Source organism: Oncorhynchus mykiss, chromosome 15, assembly GCF_057628025.1.
Source record: "Oncorhynchus mykiss isolate SJ-2025 chromosome 15, ASM5762802v1, whole genome shotgun sequence".
NCBI classification, from domain to species: domain Eukaryota; kingdom Metazoa; phylum Chordata; class Actinopteri; order Salmoniformes; family Salmonidae; genus Oncorhynchus; species Oncorhynchus mykiss.
In genome coordinates, this window is record NC_143036.1 from 66,310,988 (window position 1) to 66,330,305 (window position 19,318).

Consider the following 19,318-nt stretch of genomic DNA (forward strand, 5'->3'; position numbering starts at 1 on the left):
ATTTTTCTAGAGGGGTGCGTGGCTTAATCAGACCTGCAGTGTGACTCAGAAATGTTTGTCTTCCTTTTCACAAGGTGAAACTCTGGCATGTGCGGCTTTCATGTGTGGTGAGGAATCTACGGGGCCCCAGAACACAATGGGGCCTCTGTGAGGAGCCTCAGAGGAAGTCCCTGCCTGGAGGAGAACGGCCTCAGCTCTCCATACACAACGTTTCCTCCTAAACACAGGTCAGTTTTATCTTCAATTTCTATTGTTCAAGACTTGGACTGGGAAATCAAATCCTGTATCTGTGGTTGGGTCTTGGTGCAGCACAGTCAAGGCCCAATGCAGGCAGAGGTTGGGATTAAATGCAGATCCAGGGTCAACTCACTCAATTCTAATTCCTAATGTTAAACCGATAGGAGGGAAATACAAACTGACCTAGGACCTGCTATTCCTACTTCCACCCAGGCCGGAGCAGTAGACACAGACAGGAAGTACCTTACTAGTGTTCATGTGTCAGTTTAATCCTACGTTTCTGGTTTTCTGGCCTCAATTTTCACTCGACCCCCCAAACCTATCTCTTTCTTTCTCCCAAGTAACTGGAGCTTTTGCTGAGTGAGGGAAATTGAACTATGCTGGAATGCTGGGAATCGTTGGGAATCGTGCTACACCTGCTACCAGGAATGGTGACATACACTAAGTGTACAAAACATTAGGAACACCTTCCTAGTATTGAGTTTCACCCCCTGTTGCCCTCAAAACAGCCCCAATTTATCAGGGTATGGACTCTACAAGGTGTTGCAAGTATTCCACACGGATGCTGGTCCATGTTGACTTCAATGTTTCCCACAGTTGTGTCAAGTTGGCTGGATGTCCTTTGGGTTGTGGACCGTTCTTGATACACACAGGAAACTGTTGAGCGTAAAAATGACCAGCAGCATTGCAGTTCTTGACTTACACAAACTGGTGCACCTGGCACCTACTACCATACCCCGTTCAAAGGCACTTAAATATTTTGTCTTGCCCATTTACCCTCTGAATGGCATACATACACAATCCATGTCTCAATTGTCTCAAGGCTTAAAAATCCTTCTTTAGCCTGTCTCCTCCCCTTCATCTACACTGATTAAAGTGGATTTAACAGGTGACATCAATAAGGGATCATAGCTTTCAGCTGGAATTACCTGGTCAGTCTATGTCATGGAAAATGCAGTTGTTTGTAATGTTTTGTACACTCAGTGTATAGCTATGGTCAGGTGGAGTTCTGATTTTACTAACCACAGCATGATTCTGAGAAGGGATTGGTTTATGATGGTGGTTAATTGACTCATATTTTACTGTTACTAGCTAAAATATGAAGCTACAATCAATTAAAAACACCAACCATGAAAAGGAAAGAGAGATTTAGAGAGGGAGAGAAAGTTCTGAAGAAGGCAATATGAAGCGAGAGTGATTGATCACAACTGACATGAGGAATGCTTGCTTCTGGCCAACAATAACAATCCCTGTCAATTCTTGCACGTTGTTGCATTACTGAGTGTGTTCGCCACTGTTGTGGTATTCCTGCAAGAATAGTACTCTGACTGTACTGTCGATTCCATCGGTCACCAAACATTGGCTATAGCAGAATGGTGGAAATGTGTCCTGAGAGAGATCATAAAGTGACAACACCTTCATGATATCATTACCAGGCCAGCGGCTTGAGACTCAGTGTTTTCTCTGGTCTTCCTCTGGCACGGCTTCCTTGGTGCATATGGGAGTGCATTCTGTGAGACTTTAGCTCTCCAACTATTAAGCAGTAAGTCATAGAGTCTACCGCAAATATGCACTCAAAGAATGTGTGGTTTCTAGGTCTCTGTGTGAGTGTGATTGAGTCTCTTTCTGTCTGTTTGTGTCTGTCTGTGTGTGTGTGTTTGTGAGTGTGTCTATAGAAGGGAAGGTGATTAATGCAACATATTTCTTCCTTCGTTTAATGTTTTTCCAGAAAAATGTTTAATTATATTAGTGACTGTATAAGGAATTCACAACTTGGCATTTCTGAAATACGTAAGATGACTGCAAAAAGGTTGACCCATTGAGAACAAAATGGAACTTCACATTTGAGACAGTGATCAAGAATTCAGTGAATTCAGTGAAAAACAGACAATTAAATAAATTAGCTAAATGTGAAAGAGCAAACAATTGCATGTTTGTGTGGACAAGCATGTGTCTAAAGTTAGCTCAACATATTCATATTCACAGAGAACTTGAAAATACAATTATTAGCTTTTAATTTGGTTTCAAGTCTGATATCATCAATTCAAGTTATTCTGTCAGAGAGGAGCTGTATAGAATGTTTAAAAAGTATTATTTTGGTATTCACAAAAGATGAACTTCCATTTAAAGAAAGAGAATGGGGACAATGAGTCATCAGAAGATTCAACATGCCTTAAATACATACGGTTATAAACAATATTCCTCTTATCTTGTCCCAATCACATTGCCATAGTAAATTATTGTCTTTTTTAGAGTTTTGGAAAAACACAATTTCAAGGTTTTCTACCACTTTCAGGCCAAACTGTGCTGTATTGAAACAGCACACTCAGACAGTTGCATTAAGCACTTGTGACTATAGGACGAACATAAGGCACAACTAGTGGTCAAAAGACAGTAGTGCAGTCCAATCACACTATCTACAGATTGTCAGGTGACCTTCACCCAACAAGGTTGAGGTCAATTCCATTCCCATTCTACCAATTCAGGAGACTCAATTCAACAACTGAAAATGGCCCATTATTTTCTATTGACCAATTCATTGCATTAATTCTTAAATTGACCGAGTTTGGTTTGACCCCAACCCTGGCGTCTAATATGTGGTTCTCAACATAAGTATGCAAATGAGTAGTCCACAGATCAAAAATCCATATAGATTAGCATAGTCACTTCCATTCGTTAATAATCATCTGCCCTTGGATCCGGGAAACTATAGCTAGATGCGATTGGCTGGTGGAAGTGTATTTCTTATATGACGATGGACCTGAGGAGACGGAAGCACACCATAAGGTCTCTGGGTATTGGTGGCTTGACCTCATTGCCATCGAGACGGAGGTAGCGGAGTTTAGGAGCGGTCTCAGTGACATAGCCCTCCAGAGCATCAGCCGACACAGGGCAGATATCAGATCCATTCACACCTGCAATTGCAAATACACCATCTTAGCAAAACAGTCCTACAACTCATCAAATACATTTTCCACTGATTATAATAATATAATTATCTGGATTTTAAACCAATCATCAGTTAACCATCCAGGCAATCAGTCAATGTATCAATGAAACTAGAACAGTGTCAAAAACATACTCTTAATCTGGTTGTGGTCCAAGTGGAGGTGTTCCAGGCCTGAGGGGATCATAGGAACCTGAGTTAGCTGGTTATGGGACAACTGCAGGTCCAGGATGCTGGACATGTTGAACACGTTCTTGGGCAGCCCGCCGTTTCCCAGCTTGTTGCGGTTGAGCCTGAGGAAGGCCACCTTGGGTAGACCCTTGAAGTAGTCAGCGGGGATCTTCTCAATGGCGTTGTTGTCCAGGAAGAGCTGGGTGATGGTGATGGGGAGGCCCAGGGGCATGGTGGTAAGCTGGTTCTTGGCCAGGTTGATCTGGACCAGGTTGCTCAGGCCCTTGAGGCTCACCTCGGTCACTGCGTCATCCTGGAGCTTGTTCCCCTGCAGTTCCAGCAGTGTCAGCCGATCCAGACCTGAGAACACCCCGGCGGGGATCTTGGAGATGCGGTTGCGGGAGAGGCGCAGCTGCTCCAGGCTGGAGGGCAAGTTGGCTGGGACGGAGCTCAGCAGGTTGTCGTCCATGTAGAGGTGGACCAGGCGGAGCATAGCGGCCAGGGCACCCTCCTCCATGCCCTCGCTGGTGATGCGGTTGCGGTTGAGGTTGATCCAGCGCAGCTGCGTGGCGTTGCGGAGAGCATCTGTTGACAGTACGTCGATGAGGTTGTTCTGCAGGTACAGATACCAGGTGTGTGGGGGGATGGTGGGGATGCGCTTCAGAGCCTTGTTGTCGCAGTAGACGGCGTTGGGGAAGCTGGGCGGGCAGCGGCACTCTTTGGGACAGGCCTGTAACTGGGCCATATAGTCTTCGTAGGACATGTCCGGGCTCTGGGCCAGAGCGGGACCGACCAGAAGGAGGACGGAGGAAAAGGCCAGGAGAAGCGCCATCTTAACACTCAGCCTGGGGTAGAAGAGAGAAAACACATGAGATGAGACTGACTCTTATGCAAAACACAGACACAGATACAGGCACAGACACAAACCCTGAAGACAAGATCAAGAACATGGTTGAACAAACACACCGACCCAAATACACAGATGATGATCTCTACATGTTCCAAGATAGCTCAACATGGACCGGCTTGAGAACTACAGGTAGGTGTTAGCACTTCATTGTGACCTATCCTGTTTTTTTTTTATAGGAGAGTCTCGTTTCCTCTCACCTTATTTTAGATTAAGTGCTTTCAAGTACAGATGAGCTTATTTTGACATGGTGCATTAAGTGTGCAAGTGTTCATCAAGCTGCCTTAAGTTCATTCACATGCAAACAACGATTCCAGGTGTCTTATTAATTTAGTCCCTTATTGAGAAAACTGCCAGGCCTTCCATCAATGGCTAGCCCAAACTAGCCGTAGCTAGCTTCAAATCTCCTGCAATGACGCAAGGTCATTAGCATTTGAGTTTACATGAAGTTAATGAGCGTTGGCACATCATGTGGTCAGGCCAGCTGTCCACTGGGTCCATGGGAGATTATACGCTTTCTTAAGGACAGGACGCACTGCCAGGTCAGCTAATGGCCTTACACGAATACTTCTGATTGGATGCTAATCTGTAAAATTGGCACATGCAGGAGGCAATAGAGGTTGGCCTGAGGTTGGGTGCTCCTTTAGGAGCAAAACACAGAGCAAACTAAATCCACCTGACTCTGTTGTGGATGAAGCACAATCTGTTACACCTGACATTGGTAATGAATTAAAGTACCCACCAACACACCGAGCCGTGGAATGCCATATAAACATTTATACATACAGTACACAGATGCATATAAAATCAGTTACATTCTCCACACAATCATGACAGAGAAAGTGGAATTAACCTACATAGAAGAGGAAAAACATGGAGAAAAGAGGAACTGGGGATGATAGCGAGACAGGAAGCCAAAGTGACAAAGAGATTGACAGAGGCAGACAAAAACTCAGAGGCATCTAAACTCTGCAATAGCACATCCACCCATCCTGTCCCAGAATGCTTGATTCCTCTCAACTGTCATCTGGTGCTGTTTTAAATTCTTGGTGTGTGCTCCACACGTTGGTCTGGAACTAATTTTCAACAGGCCGGGTTGTGGCTGGGCCCACTTCAAAGACGTGGCCCGCTCACCTGGTTCTGGGGCCCCTGGCACCTCGTATCTCACTGTACGGGGCCAAAGATCTATGGAACACAATGTATCTATGCCTCTAAACTTAGAGACCCAACTGTTGGGTTAAACTTTCCACCTGACCATAATTATAGCTGCTAGTATTTAGTTTGGCCAAGGTCAGGAAAAGTTACTTTTACTTATCACATTTGTCAAATGGGAAATTCCTGTTAAGCAAACTGCCGTAAAGACCATAACTGGAATCTCTCCAGAGCCTCACTCGTTCAAAGCCTCAAAGCCATTCACAAGCTCTGGCTTTTCAGTGCAAGATTACCTACTGTATAGTACAAATGAAAGCAGAAAATCGCCAAATAAAGGTCCAGCCAATCAATGTGCCTCAACTTTCACCTCCCAGAACTGAACTCATATTGTCTTTGTGACCATTAGTTTGCAAGCAAAGTCCCATCTATACCTACTTTTCCTCAAACTGGAAACCCAATTTAATCGTCCCCTAGAACCACACGTACCTTTGAGTTCAAGAGATTTTCCAAAGTCTGTCTTTGCGCCCTGTTTCTGCCTTGCTCAAGAAATGTGGTAGCAACTGTAGTCCCAAACTCAGAGAAACACCGCTCACCTCCCCTGTATTTGTACCATCGGTGTCTTCATTCAGTTGGTGGGAACCCTTCATTGACAGTCACACTGTAGTTCCTCTCGGCCAATCAGAGGCCTGTAATCAGAGGTCATAATCCATGCGGTGACTCTTTCCCTGTTAAGCCTGTGGCGGTGTGGTAGCTGAGGCCTTGAGACTTGGCCCACTTCAAAATCAGGCTAATACGGGCCTATACTCACTATGAAACCACCCTAACCCTTCTGTCCACTCCCCGTTCTCCCATAGTTGGCACTTGGCATCATCTCTCTGTTTATGTCCTTCAGGTAAATGTCCTGCTGAGATCTCTAATGTTCTTAGCGCTAATCAGGCAGCGATGTCTGAATGGAACAACTCAACTCTGTTTGAAAGAAACAATTTCTGTGCAGAATAGTGCAATAGCAATCCATGTGTTCCTCATAATAGTGACTTGGCTATAAAAACCCAGTAGAAATATGGTCACAGTGTCTCCTTGTGTTGGCATGATAAAGGATATGCTGATGGCCCTCTTTTGGGCCAATTCACGACAATAGGATTATCCTACTCACAACATATGGCTTTGACAATGTCTTTCAGTCCTTGGTGTTCTTTCTGACAGTTCTCTGAATTGGAATTCAGAGAACTGCAAACAAATTATACACTGTGGGAACAAATTGGCTTTTGCTAATGATTCAGATTTGTTTAAATCCTTTCTGATACGGACCCACCCAATAATCTTCTAGCACAATCGGATACAATCAGACTCTGACCTTAAAATAAATCAAACCCAGTACAATTAAGTACACATCGGTCTGTCCAGACATGAGACTTAATGGGGTGGGGTTAGAGTTACAATAAGGGGATTTAAAAGGTGTAGACTGGGTTGGCAAAGTGTTCTCAAGTTATCATTGGGGTTGGGCTAGCTGGGATGGGTAGGTCATTTTGTTTTGCTCATTCTCATTTCCTTTGAAGCTGCCATAGGCCCACCTAATACCTTGGGATAATCTCATCTGATTGGCTTGTCCAGGTTGGAGCTAGCCTTGATCCAAGATGTGCCGCGAGAGACCAATAGGGATCGTCTCGTGTCTGGCAAGCTGCTAGCACACAATACAGTCACTCCTCAACACAATGTGAGAGGTAGAATCACTCTAACCCCTCAAGAGAATTTAGCTACCTTAAATCCCCAACACATTTAAACCGACTACACTTCAAAGGTCAAAGAGTAAAACGTGAAGGTAAACGAATGAACAGTGACTGTGCATCAATCACGGTGCATATCTCCTCACAGGTTATTTTACCTCAATGGGAACAGACACCATGTTGCTTTCACTCAAAAATGGAAAACTCCTAAAAAGACTTAGCTGTTTTCAAAACCTGGAAGTTGCAAATCAGTGATGCATATTGTTTACGTCATGTCCACTCATAATGAAAATATGTGAGTTTCTGGTTTGGCATATACAGCATCTCATCTGACATGCTCTCAGATAACGGTCTACAGTTTGTTTGACCTCCATCTCCATCTCCATCACAAAACACTTTGCTGTTGAAAAGGCACCCTCAGCATACGCCCACCACTCTATAGTGGTATCAGTCTAGCAGAGCTGGTATATCAATAAAGATGGAGAAAGGTGTGGTCATTGCCAGAGTCAAGTGCTCCACACCTACACATCATCCCCAGCTTCCAATTGGCTCATTCATCCCCCTCCTCTCCCCTGTAACAATTCCCCAGGTCGTTGCTGTACATGAGAATGTGTTCTCAGTCAACTTACATGATAAAATAAGGGTTACATTTAATTTATAAAATCATCTGTTTCTCTTTAGATGCACTTACACATCAGCAGTAACTATATAGTAAAACTGGTCATGAGAAATGTGCATGAAATGGACAAACAATAACAATTAATGAAGTGTTCTGCACTGCAAATCAACCACAGTAACTTGGCAATACTTCAGTCATGTTTTTACCTCGTCTTGATGGGAATCACATGTCTCTAATCAAATGAAAGACTGCAGATATGCACCACAAGGGAATCCATCCATTAGGATTTTCATTAGTATAACTACATTACTATTGATTTAATGGCAAAGCGACAACCAAGTTTTCATAATCTCACTGTATTAACTTGTCACTCAGGGCTTCTCATTATGTTGCAGAATGGAACAAAGCAGGATGGAAAAACAAATGTTGGCCACTTCCCTGTTTGACAATCTGAAAGGAAACATGTGGAGGAGTATGATAATGCCAATTTCCTGGAAGAGGTTTCCAGTCAAAGCCAGCTATGTTAATTAGTTAAAGGACTGAGTTTGAACGGGCTTCAGTTGGGTTCAGCTCTACTTGATGACTGCGCTGAAATGAAATGGACTTCTCTCCAGCATTGATCAGAGGACATTCAGCTCAGTTACAGCTGTGTTAAACAAGCCCTGTGTCAACATAAGACTACAAGGCTCTGGAAAGCAGAACTAGGTCTGGCATTGGAATATCAAACATGATGCAGTTTTTATCTCTGCAGATTTTACAATAGTATCTATGGATATTTACAAGAGACTGATTATGGAATAAACTCTTCCACTTGGAAAGAACAGCACTGAATATGCTCTCAATTTACCACCTGCTCTTGACCTGACAATGTTCAGTGCTGGATTGAACCGTTGCCAGTAAAAGGTGGTAAAATGGGAGCATATTCATTATGCAGGCCTCTGTTCTTTTCATGTTTCATTCTTTAGCCCAGCACCTACGTTTTTAAGGATGTGTGTATGACCACAAACATTTCTATAAACTCTTCCACTTCCACTCTTCCACTTCCATTATTTCTTTCCACTAACAAACTTCAAAACATACTTTTCAAGGGAGACATTTAACTAAGAAACAATCTGCGAGTACACTTGTGCCAAAAACCTGTTCTAATTCTAATTGAATGGCACACCCCCTGCAAGACTGCAGCAAACTGCACAAAATACAGCTTGATCTCTTGATCGCATTGTTCGTTTTTGGAACAGAAACTGGCACGCGGCACAAGATCAAAGGTAAAGACCAGAATACTTCTCATATCAGTCTCTCCAGATGTAAATAATGCCCCCCAAAAGAAAAGAACTGAAAAGGATGACCCATCCACACCCCTTTTAGCCTTTCACCCCTCTTCAGGAAAAACAATACCTGCTTCTCCAAACGGTGTTTGTTGGTAGTGTATGGCCAGGTGATGCTTGGCTCAGGGGTAGTAGTGGTGGTCTGGTCCTCCAGTACTCTTCTCTGGTGCTGGTCCACAGTGCTCTAACAGTCTCAGTTGCTCCCTGCGACCAAGGAGGAGAGAGAGAGAGAGAAAGCCCTATTAGATTCTGTATTGTTTTTAATATTATTTCCTCAAGGCTGTTTGACATCCACTGGTGGAGCAGAGAGAGGGTGTGTGTGTGAGGGTGAGGGTGGGGGGGTACGAGTAGGGGTAGGGTTAAGGTTGGGGGTGTGTGTGAGGGTGGGTGGGGTGTACGGGTGAGGGTGGGTGTGTGTGTGTGGGTGAGGGTGGGGGTAGGGGTGAGGGTGGGGGTGTGTGTGTGTGTGAGGGTGGGGTGTACAGGTGAGGATGGGGGTGAGGGTGGGTGTGTGTGTGTGTGTGCGCGGGTAAGGGTGGGGGTATGGGTGTGTGCGGGTAAGGGTGGGGATTGTCTTTTCGGTAGTGTTCATTGGCTACTTTTCACCAGCCCAGCATACAGCAAGTTTTTAAAGGACCAAAGAGTTTGGTCTGCTTTGTGTTTTAATTGTTGCCATGGAAAAAATATGGTGATACTGGTATTGTCCCGGCCCAAGCTGGAACGTCGGCCTGCACCCCATCATCATCGCCATAGCAATGCACATGACCTCTTCGTAGGTTATGTTTATCATAGTGACAGTCCAGGACTGAGTGGAGCTTAGGAAATTGTTCAGGCACCTTGATAACCAAGAATGTAAGGCTACTGAGTACTAACACTCACAGGCACTTAGTGACACAAACAGAGCAACATGCACACACACAAAGAACATTGACAGGGTTAACACTGCAGCACTCTACCTCTCTCTCTACCGTCCCTTCATCCCTTCAGGCCGTCTGTTTATGTATTCCGTTCTCTCTCTCTCTCTCTCTCTCTCTCTCTCTCTCTTTCTCTCTCTTTCTCTGTTTGTGTGTGATAAACAGGTCAGGCCCAGGGCGGAAAAGAGCAGAGCGGGGACATCTGGATCCTGCTCTCTGTGGAGAGAGAGAAGGAGAACGAAACGGGGAGATGGAGAATTGAGGGGGCGAGAGAATAGGGGATATGGGAAGAGAGTAGGGAGAATTGAGGGGGCGAGAGAATAGAGGATATGGGAAAGAGAGTAGGAAGAATTGAGGGGGCGAGAGAATAGAGGATATGGGAAAGAGAGTAGGGAGAATTGAGGGGGCGAGAGAATAGAGGATATGGGAAAGAGAGTAGGGAGAATTGAGGGGACGAGAGAATAGAGGATATGGGAAAGACAGTAGGGAGAATTGAGGGGGCGAGAGAATAGAGGATATGGGAAAGAGAGTAGGGAAAATTGAGGGGGCGAGAGAATAGAGGATATGGGAAAGAGAGTAGGGAGAAAACTTGCCCCCAAAGTTTTCTGAGCAAAAATTATTTTCATTGTTGGATATAAGAATATAAAAACACCAGGAAATCAGTGATTTTAATTTAGGAAATCTCTTCCCAAGTCTTCTCATGCATAGTACGGAGACACACGGATTGTATACAAATGTAAGCAATATTTTGAATTATTTTGTTTTAGTCAAATATTATATCTGTTTGGGCTTCTTGAAATCAATTTGCAGTCTGCAAATGATTTGTAATTATATTCCAACCACTCGACCATCCGCTCAAGAAAAAAATCATCCCATGGCTGAATCTAGTTGATGATCACAGAAATTGACTATTCAGACAGAGAAAATAGAGAAAGGAGGGAGGGAGAGAGGGGAGACAAAAACATTTAACAGAGGAGGAAAGAAAGCGCAGAGTGAGAACAGCTGGAGAAGGTGCCTAGGATGGGCCTTTGAGCCGAACGTCCTGGCCAGGCAGCTGATTAAACTTTCATGAAACATTTCCAAAGGCAGGGAAGAGGAAGTGCGGGCCATGACTTTATGAAGGGCTTTATTGTCTAGACATGGCAGCAAGAGCTCCAAGCTATTCTCCAACGGAAATGGCGAGGAGGAAGAGGAGGAAATTATATTGGATTTGGAATCAGTAAGAATGGTTGTGCAAAAACACAGTAAGATGTGAGCAATATTGTAAAGACTAATATGATACATGTCATCTAGGTCATTTAGGGGTTTAATAAATCCTGCCGCTCATGCTTCAATTGGTACAAATTTCCATAGGACGTCATTTGAGGTAGGTCTCTTGTTTAGGTCAAAGAATATCCAGGAATATTCTAGAGTGACTAGACATATAAAAGCACCGGCAGAATAGCACTCAGCCTAGAGTAAAAGAAAACCACTGTGTCAAATATAATATACCCCTCTCAACGATATTATTTGTGCATGAGGAGCAATTGCAAGGTGTGATGGACTATAACAGCGGGATCTTATTACGAGTAACAGGCTAGAAAAATTTAACGTCTGGCAACCTGTTCAGTGATACTCGCTAAAGACGTTTAGTTAATTAGCTGACCTGGAGCCTGTAGAAAGTGCCTGCTCTAATTAGGCATGCACGAGTTAGCCGACACCACAGATCCCATCCCAAATACGACTTTACATAGGCAGCATGCTAACAGTTCACTCCTACTACACATTAAAACAGAAATGTATTCCGTGTAAAACTACACAAGAAAACCAACAGATGCATGTTTCCACATGAGGGAGTAAATGTTTTAAAATATCCCTCCCGCAACACTGGCACTTTCGTAATTTCTCAGCCTCGGCATTTGAACTGGAAGAATTGCTTCACCAAATTAGTCCAACGTTCCTCACTCTGGACGGTGTATTTGTCTGTGGACTGTCTGCGGCAGGAATTTGCCATGTCTGGTCTTTGAAAAAGATGAGGAGGAGTGTATGGGATTACAGATTGGTACAATGTGAGAAACGCATTAGTCCACTGGTTCTGCTCATCCATCAGCTCTTCCCTGAAATCCCCTCTCCATATCCCAAATGGACTCCCCCAGTCCCACCCACCCTGGACGCTTCAGAGAGGTTGTCAACATCTGCAAAACCATCTGCAAAAACAACCAGTGCCTACGTGTAGACCTGTTTGGAACACGGAGGAATTACGTGTTTATGTCATTCTTTTTTCTTTTTTCTTTTCCCCCGTTTTCTCCTCAATTTCGTGGTGTCCAATTGTTTAGTAGCTACTATCTTATCTCATCGGGAGAGACGAAGGTTGAAAGTCATGCGTCCTCCGATACACAACCCAACCAAGCCGCACTGCTTCTTAACACAGCTTGCAACCAACCTGGAATCCAGCCGCACCAATGTGTCGGAGGAAACACCGTGCACCTGGCAACCTTGGTTAGCGCGCACTGCTGGTTGGACAGCTGGTTGGACAGCTGGTTGTTCATCATTCTGATGGAAAATCACCACTGGGCCATACTTTAGTTATGATCCTGTGTTGGAGGTGGTGCACACTGCACAAATGACTCCCAAAGCACAAAATGGCCTCCAAACATCACCCAAGTGGCTGCTTGACCTGTTTGGCGTTACTTACTGTTTATTATTGGAACACCAAAAACCTGTTTACCACACATCATTACATCAAGGCTAACTGTGTGGATAGTCACAGCTACCTCAACTGAGCCGTCAGCTCTGGGCCCCAGTCAAACCCTGCAACCCCTGCAGCCCTCCAGGACCATAGGATCTACATACCTACATGCCTGCACTGGCACTACATCCACCCTCCCACCCATCCACCAAACCCACCAAACCCACCCACCCACCCATCCAAGGAGAATATGGAATAGATCAGAATGTTCCACTTGATATTCATGTACAGAGACACAGCATGACACTGGGAGAAGACCCATTTCCTGCAGGAAGAGAGTTGCCAACCATCGTGGTGCAGGCCCAAACACAACACATTAACCCCTAAAACACAACCCACTCAGGAAAACTTAAAGTAAGAAGCAACATACATGTGTCAGTGTAGGGCCTGGGAGGTAAGAGACTAGATAGATCCCATTCTTCTTGTGCCACGTGTAGGGCCTGGGGAGTAAGAGACTAGAGAAATCTCTTTCTTCTTGTGTCTGTGTTGGGCCTGGGGAGTAAGAGACTAGAGAGATCTCTTTCTTCTTGTGTCAGTGTTGGGCCTGGGGGGTAAGAGACTAGAGAGATCTCTTTCTTTTTGTGTCAGTGTTGGGCCTGGGGGGTAAGAGACTAGATAGATCTCTTTCTTCTTGTGTCAGTGTTGGGCCTGGGGGGTAAGAGACTAGATAGATCTCTTTCTTCTTGTGTCACGTGTTTTGTGTATGTTGTCATACTGCAGACACATTTACTGTCTGTTTCCTCAGGAAACAGTATATGGTAAATGTAGTCATTTAAAAAAACCTTCTGCTGAATTTACGACTGAGTATTATAGGTTTAAAACAAACATTTACCACACATGAGTATTGGAAATGTAGTTTATTCAAATGTATGTTATGTCCTCACAGTAAATTCACCAGCGATTACTGAGTCAAAAGCCATAATGAAAATAAATCGGGATATACTCTGCCCAAATAGCACATGACATTCCACCAACGTTGCCACAACAGAGCAAGATAAAGTTAGCGTCACAACAAATTGTTGCTATTCTGATAAAGCTATACGGGCAAAAGCACACATGAAACATGGCAAACAAGGTAACCATGAATGGATAAAAACGTCAAATGCTAGCTTTTATTATCATACAGAGTTACCATGAGATGCATGCAAGCAATGCAAATGTTGTATAAATGTCGGCATAACAACGGTGATCTGCAATGAACGGGCGATTGACTCTTATTTAACTGCATGATAACTCATTAAAAAAACAGTAAATTACTTCAGCAGAGCTATTCAGTGTCAAGCCTTTTAATCTTGTCGATAAGGATGGTTAATAACTTTCCCCACAACATTCATACAGAAAGGTGGGGAATATGCCACAGCTTTTGACATATGACATATGAGTTTTAATTTGGTTCCAAAAGTGTTCCACTGTTCAATGTTTCCCCAGTAGACATTACACCAGAGTACACAACACAGCTCTCTTAGATACTTTTATTCCTTACCTGCAGGTCTTTTGCACAGCAATGTGATTCTGGGAGTGTACTGACTAAATACAAGAAACCTTTAAAAAAACATCATGACAAACATACAAAAGAGGAATGGGCAATGCATTTATTTGCAAGTGAGATTTATTCCCATATTCCTCAATGTACTTGTCTGAAAACAACATGTGCCACTACTTTTGGAATGTTTGAAGTGTGTGAGATGCTTTTTCATTAAAATCACTTCATTCAGGAATCCCTATGTTCCTATATTGTCTCTTTTGCACAAGAACAGGCACCTTTTTTTTTAAACAAGTAAAGACAAGTACAGTTCAAGTGCTTTTTACGAGGCACCATTACATTATATTGTGGCCGATTGTTTGATTTGCCGCAAATTTGGGTAAAACTATTAGTACAGGGCCAGCCATTTGCTACGGCCAAAATACCCTATGGTTGTCATGAGAATACCATGATGCACTGCAAAATAAAGGTCTCTCCGGGGTTTCTAACCTTTGTTGGTTTGTTATTTCATAGTCTGTGTTTACAGAAAGGACTACCGATGAGTTGACAGAGGTGACCTCGATTTCGCCGGTAGGGGGAGGATACATATTTAGGGTTGTTGCAAACACTGTCGCTCGGGTTCATTATCCACACCAGCATTCCACTTAGAATAAAGAAACATATTGGCCGTATACTCTGAGTAGTATGCTATTGTAGATATTGGAAAATAGCCACATTGTGTCTATTGGGGTTTGAAGGATTAGTTTAGGGTAGGTCGTGGTGCCGGGGGAGGGTCACAGAGGGAGACTTGCGGATGAGGGGAGGGTCCTTAGTCGAAGATGATGTCAGAGGCTTGGCGCAGGCAGTTGGAGGAGTCATGGGGTAGGTCGGCATGTGTGATGTTGTTCCCATCCAGACGCAGGTGCTTCAGTCTGGAGTAGTTCAGAGGGCCAGAGAACTTGCAAATATTCTCCAGGTTGAACTCTGGAAGGGTGGGAAGGGGTTTGGTGAACTGACTCATACATGATTCAACATTTCCAACTGTATGTACACATGCTACACCGATTGCCTGACACTTCCTGGAGGTAGACTTGAGGATGGATATGACTGATTTAGATGTATTTGTAATTGCAATGTCAAAATAGAGAAAGAGAATGGAAAGAGAATGTTGAAAGAGAGAAATGAGAATAGAGAAAAGAGAGAGAAGAGAAAAGAGAATGAAAAAAATAGGAAACACAAAGAAAATCACTCACTGTTGATTTCGTTGACCTGCAGATAGAGATGCTCCAGCTGTTCGTTGATCTCAGGGATGGACTGCAGCTTGTTGTAGGACAGATCCAGCTCGATCAGGCTCGTCACATTGAACACGCCCGCCGGAATCCCTGCATCCGTCATCTGATTGTAGGCCAACCTCAGGTACGCCAGCTTGGGCAGCTCTTTGAGGTCCCCGGCGGCGATGCTGCTGATGCCATTGTGATCGCCATAGAAGGTCTCCAGCGAACTGGGCATGCCTGAGGGCAGCTTCTTCAGCTTGTTGTTGGTCAAGTCTATGGCCACCAGCTTGTTGAGGCCCTTGAAGACCCCGTTAAGAGCTTTAGAGGTCAACTCGTTGTTCTGGAGGTGGACTGAGGTCAGGTTCTGCATGCCGGCCAGACTCCCTGCGGGGAACTTGGACAGCTGGTTGTTCATCATCTTCAGCTCGTCCAAAGACATGGAGGGAGGGATCACAGCTTCCGTCAGTTTGTTGAAGCTGAACAAGATCTTATGAAGTCCGGTCAGCTTGTCGATGGTTCCCTTGGCCACCTTCTCATTGGTGATCTGGTTATGGTCCAGGACCAGCCAACGGAGTTCAGCCGTGACGTTGTCGAAGACCCCAGCCTTGATCTCCTCGATCAGATTGTTCTGCAGGTACAGGTACTTGATGCCTGAGGGCACAATGGGCACAAACTTAAGGTTGCGGGAGTCACAGTACATGGCAGTGGGGAAGTTGATGGGGCACTCGCATTCCTGGGCACAGTTGGCGCTGGACGGGCCATACTGGGAGGCCGGCTGGTAGTCGTAGTCATCGTACTGACCCACGGTCAGGCTTACCAGCACGGCAAAGATGGGGACACGGAGGGGAAACATAACTGTACTGGGGAGAAGAAAACAGACAGAGGGAGAAAGGAAGACAAAGAACAAAACGTCAAGTGAAACGGGTAGAAAGTCAGCAAAAGTTTGTTTACCACATCTTAAACATTTCATACATAGCCTTACCGACTATTATCCTGAGTGGCACTTTGATTTTAAAATCTACAGAGAACAAACTCTATTTGAACAGTTAAATACATGACATTTCGATTGCATGATAGACGACATAAACTGGTAAAGAATGGACTTGTTACAGATTCCAAGTTAGAAACATTCATCTCAGGCCACTAGGGTTCCCTGAGAGAGAAAAAACATCTATTGAAAAAGCTCAATTGACAAACTATTCATGAATCACCCTAAAGCAGCAATCTGGTAATACCAGTGAACTGTAAATCTCTTTAAAAAAAGAGGCAGATCCCTACTGTAAATACTCAGAACTATGTATGAACCAACGATGCAGGTTTTTCAGTGAACACACACTTTATAATGTCAACAAATAAAGGCAATAAATATCATCACAACATATTGACACTTTTAAGATGATTTAACTCAATATGTTGATTTAAAGTATGACATGTCATCACATGATAATACCGTACTGCAAATGCAAATACATTAATGCCTTTGACTAACAAGACTTTGACTAACAATACTGTGCATCAATACAGTGTATTCATTTTATAAATGCATTCATGCCATGGTGCAATATAAGAACAACACATTGTCCAACGCAACATGACAAGCATCAGATAACGTCGAAGTACAAAAATCTCTCCACTCATTTCTCTTGTCAAGTGACAACTAGTTAACCCTGTATCACACACAATCCTCCCCCAGAGGTTAGCTGGGACTGGGCTGGCTATCAATCCCAGCATGGAAAGACCAAATACCTAGGGACAACCGAGCTGGAATCCTTCAGGAAATGACAAGAGTCCATTCCTCTTACCTTTCTCTCCTCTCTCTCTCTCTCTCCCTCTGCGTGTGGGATAGAAGGTCAGCAGGTAAGAAGACTGTGGTTGCTCAAAAGCCAGATGTCTCTGGAGAGAGGGAGGAGAACGAGGGAGAAAGGGAGAGGGAGGGGGAGATAAAGAGAGTGAGAGAAAGAGAGAGCGAGGGAAAGGGGGAAAGGGAGAGGGAGGGGGAGATAAAGAGAGTGAGAGAAAGAGAGAGCGAGGGAAAGGAGTGGGAAAGCTTCTGCTTCTTCAGATGACTGTGGTCCCGGATTGACAGAAGGCAGCTGCCCAAACTGAAGTCACACTCTAGTATACAAAGACGATGGCATCGACATGAGTTTTTAAGGCATGGAATCTGAGAATTATGGGCTCTGCCTAACCAGTCACAGGTGCACCAGTGCAGTCTGAGATACAAGGTTCGCCTCGTGTGTGAATGAGGATGCGAAGCCTCACAAAGGACACATGGCATCATATATATCTGTAATTTTTCCTCCCTTTCCACCAAACAACCACCTCCCTTTCTTCCTTTCCCCTACTAACAAAAAAGCGAAGAGGATACAAGTTCAAACGAAAGGTTCCTGGAATGGTAAAGAAGGTGTGTGGAAAAACTATCTGCAGCCAGAGCCAGCTGCCAATTGTTATGCTGCAGCATGAAACCTTAAATAGGGTCTCGGAAAAAGTGACAAGGTCTTAGTGGACCAGAAATGGATTATAAAACAGCCTATGCTGAATCCCAAATGGACCCCTAGCCCCTAACCTAACGTAGCAGGTGTAAGAAGACTCCCAAGTCCCCACATCCGTTTTTCAGGTGAAACGGGAAGTTAGGTTGAAAATACCGTATTCCTGAAAACCGTAAACATCCGCTTTCTTCCGAGCCCGTGGAGAGTGCCTAGCCCCTAAACCCTAACCTCATCTGCCTCTTCATGGTAAACACATGGTACCATAATAGAGGAAAGTAAGGTGAGGCAGACGTGAGTCCAATGAATTCCATATGTCCCCAGCAGAGGAGGCTGGTGGGAGAAGGTATGGGAGGACGGGCTCATTGAACCCGTATCAAACACATCAAACATATGGAAACCACATGTTTGACTCTGTTCAATTCATTCCATTCCAGCCATTACGATGAGCCCGTCCTCCTATAGCTCCTCCCACCAACCTCCTCTGATCCCCACTGTAAATCACTCAAGTGCCGTCAGACCCCCTCCTTCTCCTCCTCCCTCCATTTATCTTCACACACTTCAAAGTGCTCTTCATCTCCTTCCATATCCAACTATCCATCTGCAGACTGCACTGCATCTACAGTACACGTTTCAAGACAATGGCTCTTCTAGAAGATTTTGTTGAAATTGCTGAAGAAGACTGAAATTATAGTGGTTTCCCAATTTCAACTTTCTTTGTTTATGTTCAACTCTTGCGTCACTGCAGGGCTGTCGTCTGGATTCAATTGGTCACAGTCCCATGTGTGTCTCCACACACGTCTTTCAGTCGCCACTAGTTACCACAGCCACAAAATCATAAATCCAACCCATTTCTAAAGAATATCTTCTTAAAATGTGATTTTAAACCTAACCTTAACCACACTGATAACCCTATGCCTGACCCTAACCTTAAATTAAGACCAAATAAGTACTTTTTGTTTTCAAATATTTTTACGATATAGCCAATTATGACTTTGTGGCTGTGGTTACTAGTGGAAACCATAGCTGTGTTTGAATACCCATACTAACATACCATATACTACATACTTCATGAGTATATACTACACACTATATACTATTAGTTCATTTTAGTATACTATAAACAAACAGTATGCTTTCATTTGAGCGTACTAGCTCTTCAACCTGTCTACAAGAAGTTGACGCTGTTGCTATGCAACCTCTTGTTAGCTGGTTAGCATAACAAATGACTAGTTAGACATTTTACAACTTCGGGTGGGTTCTTAAATTCAATGTGGAGTGTCAGTGTGCGCTTGTAAATTCAGAGCGTTGTCAGGTTGTCCGTTTGTAAATTCAGAGCGTTTCGCTCTCTGGCAACAATTTATGAAGCTTT

General features: G+C 44.1%; 2 protein-coding genes across 5 annotated transcripts; both read right to left on the bottom strand.

The window, feature by feature from the left end:
* Positions 1 to 1,935: 1,935 nt before the first annotated feature.
* Positions 1,936 to 9,425, bottom strand: LOC110490576 (keratocan). Of its 2 annotated transcripts, none has more exons than XM_036944944.2 (3): positions 9,153 to 9,425; positions 3,320 to 4,200; positions 1,936 to 3,152 (listed from the first exon to the last, which is right to left on the bottom strand). In XM_036944944.2, exons 1-3 carry the CDS (start codon positions 9,371 to 9,373, stop codon positions 2,983 to 2,985), a joined length of 1,272 nt encoding a protein of 423 aa, XP_036800839.1. In that variant the 5' UTR covers positions 9,374 to 9,425; the 3' UTR covers positions 1,936 to 2,982. The 2 variants fall into 2 exon arrangements, with proteins under 2 accessions (XP_036800839.1, XP_021419681.2); XM_021564006.3 differs by lacking the exon at positions 9,153 to 9,425 and adding an exon at positions 5,901 to 6,386.
* Positions 9,426 to 13,561: 4,136 nt separating this feature from the next.
* LOC110490577 (lumican) lies at positions 13,562 to 18,226 on the bottom strand. Of its 3 annotated transcripts, none has more exons than XM_021564008.3 (3): positions 17,263 to 18,226; positions 15,440 to 16,315; positions 13,562 to 15,170 (listed from the first exon to the last, which is right to left on the bottom strand). In XM_021564008.3, exons 2-3 carry the CDS (start codon positions 16,311 to 16,313, stop codon positions 15,016 to 15,018), a joined length of 1,029 nt encoding a protein of 342 aa, XP_021419683.2. In that variant the 5' UTR covers positions 16,314 to 16,315; positions 17,263 to 18,226; the 3' UTR covers positions 13,562 to 15,015. The 3 variants fall into 3 exon arrangements, with proteins under 3 accessions (XP_021419683.2, XP_090057012.1, XP_090057013.1); XM_090200886.1 differs by having other exon boundaries at positions 15,440 to 16,320; positions 17,207 to 17,373; XM_090200887.1 differs by having other exon boundaries at positions 17,207 to 17,279.
* Positions 18,227 to 19,318: the final 1,092 nt, after the last annotated feature.